The following is a 13213-nucleotide window of genomic DNA, read 5'->3' as shown; positions in this document are numbered from 1 at the left end:
CGCCATGTTAGCCAGGCTGGTCTCAAACTCCTGACCTGAAGCAATCCACCCACCTTGCCTGCCCACAGTGTTGGAGTTACAGGCATGAGCCACTGCGGCCAGCCACATGTCTTCTTTTTTTGAAGACCAGGTTTCGCTCTGTCACCCAGACTAGAGTGCAGTGGCACAATCTTGGCTGACTGAACCTCTGCTTCCTGGGCTCAAGTGATCCACCCACCTCAGTCCCCAAAATAGCTGGGACTACAGGTGGGTGCCACCATGCCTGGCTAATTTTGTTTACTTTTTGTAGAGACAAGGTTTCACCATGTTGCCATGGCTGGTCTCAAACTCCTGAGCTCAAGTGATCTGCCTGCCTTGGCTTCCAAAGTGCTGGGATCACAGCTGTGAGACACTGCGCCTGGTCTATACATCTCTTGGGACACATATATGAGTTTCTCTAGGGGACATACATAGAAATGGAATCTCTTAGATTCGTTTTACTAGATACTGCCAAACTATTTTCTGAAGAGTGATCATACTAGTTATCCTCTTATCAACAACATGAGGGTTCCTGCATTCACATCCTTGCCAACACTTGACACTGTCAAGATTTTTAATATTTGACTATTTGGTACATGCTGCTAATTTTTTTAAGCTTTGTGGATGCAATATATTTGGGAAATTAATGTGTAATACATATGGACTATTCTTTAATTTTCAAACAGTCAAATGAAGAAATCTAAGGGGACAGCATGGCAAATTTTTATATTATACCTGTGCAATCATCCTCTAGATAAAGATAGAGAAATATTTCTATCACCCAAGAAAATTTCCTCAGGTTCCTTTTTTTTCAATATATTCCTCCACTCCACTGTTCTTTGAGACTGAGTCTCATTCTTTCACCCAAGCTGGAGTGCAGTGGCGCAATCTTGGCTCACTGCAACCCCCACCTGCGGGGTTCAAGTGATTCTCCTGCCTCAGTCTCCCACTGCAGGTACGTAACACCACACCTGGTTAATTTTTGTATTTTTAGTAGAGACGGGGTTTCACCATGTTGGTCAGGCTGGTCTTGAACTCCTGACCTCAGGCGATCTGCCCGCCTTGGCCTCCCAAAAGTGCTGGGATTACAGGCATGAACCATCGCACCTGGCCCTTCCACCCCACTATTCTGACTTTCATCACCATGGATTAATTTTGTGGATGGACCTGTTCTCACACTTTACATAAATGGAATCATGCATTATGCACTGTTTTGCTTTTGAGTGAATCCATAGTTCATTACCTGTAAGTGCTGCATAATATTCCGTTGTATGAATAGTCTACAACTTCTATATCTGTGTTCCCACTGATAGACATTTAGGCTGTTTCCATTTTGTGGCTATTATGAATAAGGCTTATATGCACAAGTCTTTTGTTGGTATTTTTCTTGGGGATATACTTAAGTGTGGCATTTCTGGCTCAGAGGGCGGGGTGCATGTGTAACATCAGCAGAAACAGGCACACGGTTTTCTGAAGGGGTGGAACCAAGTGCATACCCAGCAGGGGAACAGTGCAGGCAGCACCATACCCTGGGGCTGGTTTCTTTTAAAACAGTGAATGTGCGGCTGGTGATGCAACAGCAATTGTATAAGATAAAGCCGACCCACTGTTCTAGAAGGAATTCAGAGGACTGGTCTGAAGATGACGCTCTGTTACTCTTCATTGCAGAAACCTCAGTCCCAGCAGGTGGAATATGGAAAGATGAACGATGTAGAGTTTCTCAGACAGCTTTCACCACTCTCTGGAAATGCTTGGCAGGGCAGTCAATGCATATTTTCAAATTCACTGTTATTTCTTCCCTTTTTGCTAGAGGCCGGGAATGACAATAGCTATTCCAGGACTTTGTCCTCAGATTTGGTGAGGAGATGATGAGTATCCCAGGGCAGGGACAAAAAGGTGGAAGGAGACCCCCAAAGGTGAGTCGAGTGAACAAACTAGTGACATGAGAAAGCTGGTCTGCAAGGAAAGTTTTAATCTTGTCATAGTCACAACTGCCAGTGCCGTGTTTTGACAGGAAAAGCTTGCAAGAGCCTCATTTTGTGATACTAATAGAAGCGAGTTCTCAGGTGATAATTTATTTGTCCTTTCACTGATAGCTTTCTTGGAAGAGCCAGGGAAGGGAAGACAGAGAGAGAGCAGCTGTCTAGCTCTGACCAGCAGAAGATTTCGTTGTGTCTGTGGCAATTTCTTCTTCTTCTTTTTTTTTTTTTTTTTGGCGGGGGGTTTGGGGTAGGGTGGGGATGGAATCTCCCTCTGTTGCCCAGGCTGGAGTGCAGTGGTGCGATCTCAGTTCACTGGAACCTTCGCCTCCCAGGTTCAAGTGATTCTCCTGCCTCAGACTCCCGAGTAGCTAAGATTATAGGTGCTCGCCACCATGCCTGGCTAATTTTTGTAGTTTTAGTAGAGATGGGGTTTCAACATGTTGACCAGGCTAGTTTTGAACTCCTGACCTCAGGTGATCCCAAAGTTCTTCCTTTGAAAGAAAACGAAGCCTAGGCCGGGTGCAGTGGCTCACGCCTGTAATCCCAGCACTGTGGGAGGCTGAGGTGGGCGGATCACGAGGGCAGGAGATCGAGACCATCCTGGCTAACACAGTGAAATCCCGTCTCTACTAAAAGTACGAAAAATTAGCCAGGCGTGGTGGTGTGCACCTGTAGTCCCAGCTGCTGGGGAGGCTGAGGCAGGAGAATGGCGTGAATCCAGGAGGCGGAGCTTGCAGTGAGCAGAGATCCTGCCACTGCACTCCAGCCTAGGCGACAGAGTGAATCCGTCTCAAACAACAACAAAAAAAAAGAAAACGAAGCCTATTACACCTCACTAAGATGATACATTCTCCAGGAGAGGAAAGTGACAGTGGGGGAGGGGTGGGAAAAGAGGACAAGCAGACAAGGATAAAATACCAAGCAATCACCAGAGGCAAGTTTCCTATTAGGAATACAAAAGTGGTCCGTTTCAGAGGACTGACACAAGAGGATGGTGTTTTGAGGCCTTTTGACAGTATATGCGTATGTACACAAACAGCCTGCTGGATTTTCCTGGGGTGAGTACTATAAAAAGGAAGAGAAATTATGTATTCCAACAACATGAAAAGAAAAAACAGATGTCTTTTAACTGACACAGGACATAATGCACATACACTCGATCTTAGCCGAAAGGACGAGAAGCGACGTATAATGCGCATACTTTTTTTTTTTTTCTGAGACAGTGTTTTGCTCTTGTCACCCAGGCTGGAGTACAATGGCATGGCCTCAGCTAACTGCAACCTCTGCCTCCCGGGTTCAAACGATTCTCCTGCCTCAGCCTCCCAAGTAGCTGGGATTACAGATGCGTGCCACCATGTCTGGCTAAGTTTTGTATTTTTAGTAGAGACGGAATTTCACCATGTTGGCCAGCCTATTCTCAAACTCCTGACCTCAGGTGATCCACCTGCCTCGGCCTCCCAAACTGCTGAGATTATAGGCATGAGCCACCGTGCCGGCCCCACACATATTTCTTAACATGGATCAGTTAGGTAAAACTGTTGATGCAAATAAGTTGATGCAAAAGGAATTGCAGTTTTGTACTGTTCAAATTTGCAACAATGATACTGGAATGCATTCTTCAATAAATATGGTTATGTTATACATCATTTTAATGCACCCATTTCTTGCTTTTTGTTTTTGCTAATGACTTAGTACTTGCTGTTTATTTTATATTTATTTTAGACTATGGAAATGATGTTAGACAAAAAGCAAATTTGAGCAATTTTCTTATTCGAGTTCAAAATGGGCCGTAAAACGGTGGAGATAATTCACAACATCAACAACGCATTTGGCCCAGGAACTGCTAATGAACATACAGTGCAGTAGTAGTCCAAGAAGTTCTGCAGAAGAGACAAGAGCCTTGAAGATGAGAAGCATAAGTTGACAACAACCGATTGAGAGCAATTCATTGAAGCTGATCCTCTCACAACTATAAAGGAAGTTACCAAAGAACTCAGTGTTAACCATTCTATAGTAGTCTGACATTTGAAGCAAATTGGAACAGTAAAAATGCTCGATAAGTGGGTGCCTCATGAGTTGAGCAAAAATTAAAAAAAAAAAAATGTCATTTTGAAGTGTTGTCTTCTCTTATTCTACATAACAACAATGAATCATTTCTCGATCAGACTGTGACATGCGACAAAGAGTGGATTTTATATGACAATGGGCGATGACCAGCTCTGTGGCTGGACTGAGAAGAAGCTCCAAAGCGCTTCCCAAAGCCAAACATGTGCCAAAAAAAAGATCATGGTCACTGTTTGGTGGTCTCCTGCTGGTCTGATCCACTACAGCTTTCTGAATCCTGGCGAAACCACGACAACTGAGAAGTATGCTTAGCAATTTGATGAGATGCGTTGAAAACTGCAGCCAGCTTTGGTCAACAGAAAGGGCCCAATTCTTCTCTACGACCACGCCTGACCACACGTTGCACAACCTAAGGCTTCAAAAGTTGAACAAATTGGGCTGCAAAGTTTTGCCTCATGTGCCATATTCACCTGACCTCATGCCTCGCACTTAGAAGGAAAGACTATATTTTTACATTGATTCACAAACAGGGTTTTTTTGAAAAATGGATTTTAAACCATCAGAACTAGACTAAGTTCTTAGCAACCAGTATTTTTATCTGCAACTGCTGGTTCTTATATACAAAAAGTGCTGCTAATGACTGAACCAATACAGTGAATAGGATTTACAATCTTCCCCTAAGTCTTTCTTCTCCAGTGGATGTTGATAATAGGGCAAATAAAATACTTGATTTAGATACATTTTAGTGCTTCCATCTATCATTCCATGAGTAGATAGATGGGACCAGAATCAATGGCAAATCACCTCACTCCATTCTCTTTATATTTCCTCATGGCTCTTGAGTTTGTAAAAATCAAAATTTGCCTAGAAAAATGAACACATAAGACACAGCACTTCATGTGGTCAAGAGGTTTCTAGGCTGTCTCTCCCTAGAAAAGCATTAGAGAAGCAATGTTACTGTATTAGTCCATTTTCACGCTGCAGATAAAGACATACCCACGACTGGGCAATTTACAAAAAAAAGAGATTTAATGGACTCACAGTTCCACGTGACTGGGGAGGCCTCACAATCATGGTGGAAGGTGAAAGGCACGTCTCACATGGCGGCAGACAAGGGAAGACAGCTTGTGCAGGGAAACTCCCCTTTTTAAAACTATCAGATCTTGTGAGACTTAGTCACTATCACAAGAACAGTGGAGGACAGACCTGCCCCCATGATTCAATTACCTCCCACTGGGTCCCTCCTACAACACGTGGGAATTCAGGATGAGATTTAGGTGGGACACAGTCAAACCATATCAGTCACCATTCTCCAAGCCTCAAAGATACTACATCCTCTCTTACCAACAGACACCTTCATCTATACTGGTCCTGCTTGCATCACCGCTCTGCCTGGACAATCTCCATGCACTCTTTAGGTCTTAATGTTCAGTTGATTTGAGACACTTCCAATAACCAAAGTTTGAGTTTAGCGTGCTGCTTCCCACACTTTAACGTCATTGCATACTTAATTGTACATCTCTACCAAGCATATGCAAATGTGGTGAGGGTAGTAGGTCCATGTCTCAATGCCTAGCTTCATGGTGTACTGAGATTATGTACTCAGTAACTATGGACAAAATGAGCCAGGACTGTTTGTAAGACTCTCTGAGGAAGCACTATGGGAGTGTGATTAGGAAGGTGCCTCTGGAAGGAGATGTGAAGCTCTGTGCCACTCCTAAGCATGCACCCCTGAGATGCCCCTTCCAGAGACAAGCTGTTGTGAGGAGCTTGTTGAGCTGACAGCCTGCAGCAGCTGCACCTCCAGGATCTGCCCAGCGTCTACAATCAGGCTATTCTTGCTGGGAGGCTCCAGCCAATGACAACACATGGTAGGGAATAAGAGCTGGGCCATTCCTGCCAACACGGGACTCCTTTCAGGGGCAGTCTTTGCTCTGGGGCTCTCTGATAGCTTGGCAAAGACTTCCTTAGAGCTGCCTTCAGCCAGTCCTCCTAGCTCACCTCTCTCCTTGCAGAGGTGTCAGACGTGCACCATGCATGGCCCAAATGCTCTCCCCACCAACCCCTGGTCCTTCTCCCTTTGATCCTTCCCAGGCAGTCCTTCCCTGCTAAAAATCTTTCCTGCACTTCAAATTCCACCATGGTGTCTGCTTAACAGAGGACCCTAATGACCAACTGTCAAATACAGTTGGCTGATACGATCAGATTATTCCTTCACATTTCAGCTGAAGAAACACTTAAGATGCTTCTTGTTTAAAAAAATTAATGAGAAATTAACATTCTAATATATGACTCCCAGAGCTGAAGAAATAAAAGTCATTTCTGAACAGCAACAGAAATCCATATTGATTTTTCTCTTTACATATCTCTATCATTGTTCCCAAGCCAGAGACTGTGAAGGACATGATTATTTATGTTCCTTCAAATTAATAGATCATTCAAATCCCTCACAGGACCTTCAAATGAAATGCTTCTAGCTCCAACAAAAGCTTTTTTTGGGGGGAGGGGGAGAGAGTCTCACTCTGTCACCCAGGCTGGAGGCTGGCATGATCAAGGCTCACTACAGCCTCAATCTCCTGGACTCAGGTGATCCTCCCCTCTCAGCCTCCCAAGTAGCTGGGACTACAGGCATGTACCATCATGCCTGGTTAAATTTTGTATTTTTTTTCAGAGAGAAGGTTTTGCCATGTTGCCCAGACTGGTCTTGAACTCCTGGGCTCAAGCAATTCACCCACCTCAGCCTCCCAAAGTGCTGGGTCTACAGGCATGAGCCACTGCACCTGGCCTCCAACAAACGTTATTTTTGTTTTTTTAAAACTATTTCTAATGTCCTCCATTCCCTTTTGGAAGAATGACATACTCCTCTCCTTTTTCTTCCCAATCAAGGCACAACCCACATGGGCTTTAGTTCTTCCTTCCCTTCATCCCATTTTACATTTTGAAATTTTCACTTATTTATTTGTATGCTTACTTGATTCAGTCATTTGGCTAAGATACTGAGTACCTACTATTTGCCAGACACAGCGTGCCACACTAACATGGTTTTCTGCCCTCAGGAAATTGATACCCAAGTATCTGATATATGAGTAAATACACAAACAGTTATTTCAGATACATGTAAGTGCTTTAAAGAAAGAAACCTGGGATGGTGTAATAGAGTGATGGGAGTGGGGTGGGATGAATAATTTGATAGGATACTTAAGAAACAACTTTCTAAGGAGGCAATATGGGAGCTGAGACCTGAAGGCATAAGAAGGAGACACCCTTGGCACAAGCAAAGGAAGAAGTCTCCTGACAGAGGAAACAGCAAATGCATAAGCTGGGAGGGGCTGCATACCAGGCAGGCTGGTGGGAGAGGAAGGCAGCACTTCCCTTCTAGGTCCATGAGAGCTGGCCTGTGTCTGTCTTAATCAGTGTTCCAAATCTGGGTTTGCACAGCGTGGGCATGCAATGTATTTCTGCTGAATGAATAAGTGAACTTCCTTTGTAGGTCAGTGTATTTTGCAGGTCTCGTCTGACTTCCCAGTTAGAGGGTAGGGTTGAAACCACACCCTGGGCATCCTGGCAACCTTCCCAGAGCCAGATATCTTTTTTCCATATGTAACAGCCTCTGCTGTCGCCTGAAGGTTTATGTCCCCTAACCAAATTCCTATGTTGAAATCCTAATCCCCAAGGTTATGAGGTGGAGTCTTTGGGAGGTAAGAGCCCTCAAGAATGGAGGATGGGATTAGTGCCCTTCCAGAAACTGAGAACTGGGAAGAAGCAATGGAAATACATATCTTTTTTTTTTTTTTTTTTTGAGAGCGTCTCTCTCTGTCATCCAGGCGGAAGTGCAATGGCACAATTTTGGCTCACTGCAACCTCCGCCTCGTGGGTTCAAGTGATTCTCCTGCCTCAGCCTCCCGAGTAACTGGGATTACAGGTGCCTCCCACCATGCTCAGCTAATTTTTGTATTTAGTAGAGACAGGGTTTCACCATGTTGACCAGGCTGGTCTCAAACCCCTGACTTCAGGTGATCCACCCACCTCAGCCTCCCAAAGTGCTGGGATTACAGGCATGAGCCACCGCGCCTGGCCCAGAACTATCTTAAAATGAAAGCCTCTATGTGGTATTTTTAGTAACTCTATTTTTCTATATTGAGTAGGTTTATTATTGTTACCTGCTGCATGACTGACCAATTTTGAGAGCAGAACAATTAATCCAAAATCCTACTTGCTCCAATTGACCAGACAACTGGTTTTAGTTTCACGGAAAGAGAGGGGGAACATGTTTGTTAAGCTCTATGGAGTTGGCTAATGTCTAAAGACAATCCTCCCAAAAAGGTGTGAAGATGTTTTATCACAGCTGTGGAGATGAAGGGGAGATTTATTATGGTTACTAATGCTATTTCTGTCAACGTCTCTGGAATTCTAATTAGATTATTAAAACTTTGCAAATCATTACATTACATCTAGACTGCACACCTCACTGTGACAAGGGTACTTTTGAAATTAGAGGATCTTGATGTCATAGGTAATGATGCAGTGCTGATAATAAAGTTGCAGGGAAATTCTTCCAATAAAAACCAGTTGGAAAAGACAGAACCCATTTATCTTACTTTCTCTCCTGGTTTTATGCCTGAGGATAAGAGGTCTGCAGCACAGAACAGTAGCCTGGCCTTTTCCATTCCAGTAGCGGCATGACGCTTGCTCACATGCTGCAAAGTTTAATAACTTGTCTGGCTACTTAAAATGCTTCCCTAGATCTGAGACGCAAACCAAACATTTATAGGTGAAAAGACAACTGAAAGAATATTTTTAGGAGAGATATGAAACAAATGGCAAGTTCAACACATAAGAACAGTACATCTTAGGGTGTTTTGCTTTATAACCTATGCATTCAAACTGGTACCAATTTGTTCAAAAGAAACAAATTGCTTACTGTTAACCCAGACCCATTTGCAGGTAATAAATGGGCGTGCTCTTTACCCATCAAATAATGGCTCTAATGCCCTTCAACATCAGGGGATGAGGAATGGGTGTCACCCTCTGTCCTCTGCAAGATAACCTGGTTCCTTTAGGTAGAGATCTGAGCCCTTCACATCCCAGCAAAAGGAAGTGTATGTGGCATACTTACCATGATGTACAACACCCTTCAACCCATGGATAATAGGATCCAGTGCAGAATTGTCCCTCGGACTGACCTACATGTAAAGGAAACATGATTGGTTAAATCTATTCTGGCATCAGGCACAACAGTCTCAGTTTAATCTTCTAAAGAGAAGGGAGGTGGGAGTAGATGTTATCTAGCAAGCTGCTTAGTTCTCACATACAACATGGCTCTCACCAAATTCAGGAGATTTATGACATCATAAAATCAAGTGAGGAAGTCTAAATCAAAAGAAACTTATCAGAATACATTATAACAGGAGACAAATACTATAGTCCAAGGAAACTCTTAAAAAGCAACTGCAAGATTTTCTTCTTGCCTTGTTTTATTAAAAGTAGGCCCAATCGGCTAAAAGGTCATTGAAAGTCATAAGAGAGCAATCCATCATTGAGGGAAGATTTCAACATTTTCTGGTGATTATGTTTTTCCCTTCTTTTTAGAAAATGAATCTGTTTCCTGCCAGCCTATTCTCCTTCGTAAGGATCCCAGTCCCTTGTGAAAAATCACATATTCTAAAATTTATGGAAAGCAAAAGAAGAGGGGAGAGAAGCTTGAAGAAACAGTGTCTCCCACCCTCATTTCCTCCTGGGGTTTTTAATCCCCCTCAAAAGTCAAGCCTCTTCAGTCTTCCTCCCATCTCTTCTTTCCCTTAACTTTCTAATACTACTCAGCAGAACTCCTCATTCTTGCCCATTCTAGAAGATTAAAATTCTAGCAGCATATCACAATTTTGGCTTTCAAATACTTTCTTTTAGACATATAGAGATTTTTACAAATGAAATGAAATGAAGTCTTGAATTTGTTTCAAGATAATCCAAGAGTGAACAGCAGGGGGAGTGAGTGGGGTATACATGCCACAGGATTGACCTGAATCAATCATTTATGACCTTGGGTGGTAGGTATAGGATGGGTCATTATACAATTTTCTTCACTTTTATGTATATTTAAGTCTTTCCAAAATAAATAGTTTTTCAAAAATCTATTATCTATGGCCAGCATAGCTCCCCCCATCCCTCATTGATAGTATTTATATATAATCCACTTCTCACATAATGAAGTTGAGATATTGATGAAACTTTCACTCTGTAGCACAATCCAATTTGATGCTTTCAGGTCAATTCAGAGGAATCAAGGGCCACCCCTAGAATGAATTTTAAGGTGACCGAAAATTTTCCACATTCCTTTCTACTCTTACAATTTTTCCCTGTTGGGTTGCTGTTCCTCGTGTGTCCTCTCTGACAATAACACACACTCCACACACTTCCAGCTCTCCTAAGCCTCAGCGTCTCCAGAAGAGAGCAGTGGTTCTCAAACGGGGGAGATATTGCCCTACCAGGGGGACATGTGACCATGTCTGGGGACAATTTTGGTTGTCACATAGCAGTGGGAAGGGAATGACAAGGGGAGGGGCTACTGACATCAAGGTAGAGGCCAGGGCTGCTGCTAAACATCCTATAATGCTCAGAATAGCTCTCTACAACATCTTATCTGGCTAAGATGTCAATGGTGCAGAGGGTGACGGTTAGAAGCCCTCATTAGATGCTCTATGAGTTAATAGTGACTACATCTTCATGTCTAGAGCCTAACTTCAGAATACAGGTGCTATTAAATACAGGATTGTGTTTATAGACTAATACAATATGTGGAGTTTGCTACTGCTTTGTAAACACTACAGATACAAAAAAAAAAAAAATTCAGTGAATAGGAACTCAGTGTATCAGATCATAAAGGTGGAATTCTGGGAGTTGGCATAAGTGTGCCTCCAAATTGCCCAAGAAGCTGCTCAAGCCAGGGACTGAAGCATGAAACATTCTTGAAAGGCAACCATGCACAGAATACACCAAATCAAAACTGCATTAGAAGAAACATCGTATTTGTACCATAGCAAGTAATTGATCAAAATTTTAAAACCTGGTCAAAAATGGAATTACAGCTCAGGAATACAAGAGAGGAGAACCTAACCAGTAAATGTGGCCAAGTTTCAAGAGGCCAGAATAGAATAAAATAAGGATCCCAGAGAATGATTCCATATCAAATTCAAGCTATAGACAAAAAGATGGTCCCTTTGATTCAGTATGGAGATGCCAGCTTAACTACCTGTAGTTACTCTAATATCTGTGAGAAATGACAAAATAGCCACAATTTCCCTCTATCCCTGTTACACGCACCTTTATAACTTGACTTTGCCCTCCTCTATGAAAAGTGTACACCAATTACTCCATTATTTGAAATCGGGCTTGTCCATATGTCTTGCTCTAGTGAATGGAAAATTAGTGAACATGATGCAGACACAAGCTCATAAAACACTTGGATTGTTTGGAATCCTGAGATCAACTGAAGAATTCCAAGTTAGCCTATTAAAGGATGAGCGATTACAAGGAGTAGACATAGGTAGTTCTAGCTAACGTTCTTCTAGACTCACCAGCCTACCACCACCAGATAGGTGAGTGAGTCCATTTGAGACCATCCACCCTCGGTGGAACCATCTGCAGTCCACAGAGATGAGCTGAACTGGCCATACCCAGAAGAACTGACCAGCCAACCTACTGACCCATAAAACGATTTGTTTTAACTAACTGGAATCATTTGGTACAGAGCAAAATTTAGCCATTAGAGTTCCTATGAGTTGTATGCAATAATAAAAAATGGGAAATAGGCTATGATATCAACAATTTTTTAAAACAATGTATCTTGCTTATGGTATGTCTTAAAAGTTTCCCAGTAATATTCCACATCACAAGATAAAGCATTTGCTGGCCACCTGATCAACTCATGTGCTCCTCCAAAAAGGTGTTATCCCTTCTCTACCATGGCAACATTCATCAGATACTCTGATCTTGGATCCTGAACGAGAGGGCATATTTTACACTCAGGGGGACCACTATGGTTTGAACGCATCCCCAGCATTTCATGTGCTGGAAACTTAATTCCCAATGCAATAGCGTTGAGAAGCAGAACCTTTAAGAGGTGACCAGGTCATGAGGGTTCTGCCCTCATGAATAGATTATCATCATTACTGCCAGAGGGAATTTGTTATAAAAGTGAGTTTGGCCCCCTTGCAACCCCCTCTTGCTCTCTCACATTCTCTCTCTTGTTCATGTGATACGTGTTGCCATGGTTATGATGTGGCAAGAAAGCCTTGCCAGATGTCAGGGCCATTCTCTTGGACTTCTCAGCCTCCAGAACCATTAACCAAATAAATTTCTGTCCATTATAAATTACCCAGTGTGGTATTCTGTGATAGCAGCACAAAAAAGACTAGGTCAGGAACTTTTTAATGCATTTAGTCTCATCTGATAATATGAAGGCTCAAAGAAAGTGTTTCTAATCTTCCTTGACTGACACACACCAATAATATTTGTAGGCTATGCAAAAGGAAAACAACCAGTCAACCTAGTCCACGTTCAATTTTTGGTCACTTCTGATTACAGCTTCTCTGTGTCTGATACTCAGACCTCACCTCATCTGAGCTCAGGAACCTGACCCCAGATTCTAAACAACTGCATAAATGCCAAGCCTTCGACAACAACCATTCGGCTCCCATTGTCTTCATTGGTGGTTAATATGGCTGGCGTTGAGAAGATGAACGAGGAGAAAAGGAGAGAAAATGAAGATTATTGGCTGGTCAAAGTAACTTACTAACAATACTGAGCTCATCCTCTGATCTATGTCTTGGTTCCAAAACTCAGGGTGGGGAATCCAAAGAGCATGCTAATAAGTGAATTTGTTCCAGTAAGGCATAACCCTAACTGAAATAATCCCTTTCACTCACTGTTTCAATCAATTTCCCAGTTTAAAAAAATTCATGAGCATAAGCTAAGCAATTTTGGCAGTTTTTAAATATGACAACAGTGAAGAGGGCTGTATTAGCAACCTGTGTTTACAATTTATTCTCCGTCTAGGATGGAGGAGGCCAGGCATGGGGAAAATATGGAATTCTGAGTCAGGTATGGATGATTTGAGCTTTAGTGTCCTTGTCTGTGAAATGGGGATACAGTCT

At 42.7% G+C, this 13213-nt stretch overlaps 1 protein-coding gene across 3 annotated transcripts in view; it reads right to left on the bottom strand.

The window, feature by feature from the left end:
- PTPRG (protein tyrosine phosphatase receptor type G) overlaps nt 1–13213 on the bottom strand; it is a 744286-nt gene that overhangs the window by 153471 nt on the left and 577602 nt on the right. For all 3 annotated transcript variants that reach the window (XM_010357825.2, XM_010357826.2, XM_030927161.1), the window contains exon 6: nt 9181–9247. In XM_010357825.2, the coding sequence (XP_010356127.2) occupies nt 9181–9247 (67 nt within the window). The remainder of the gene's footprint in view (nt 1–9180; nt 9248–13213) is intronic.

Source organism: Rhinopithecus roxellana, chromosome 1 (genome assembly GCF_007565055.1).
Source record: "Rhinopithecus roxellana isolate Shanxi Qingling chromosome 1, ASM756505v1, whole genome shotgun sequence".
In the NCBI taxonomy this organism is placed as follows: Eukaryota; Metazoa; Chordata; class Mammalia; order Primates; family Cercopithecidae; genus Rhinopithecus; species Rhinopithecus roxellana.
The sequence above is the reverse complement of the archived record's forward strand: the minus strand, read 5'-3'. Positions and strand labels throughout refer to the sequence as shown.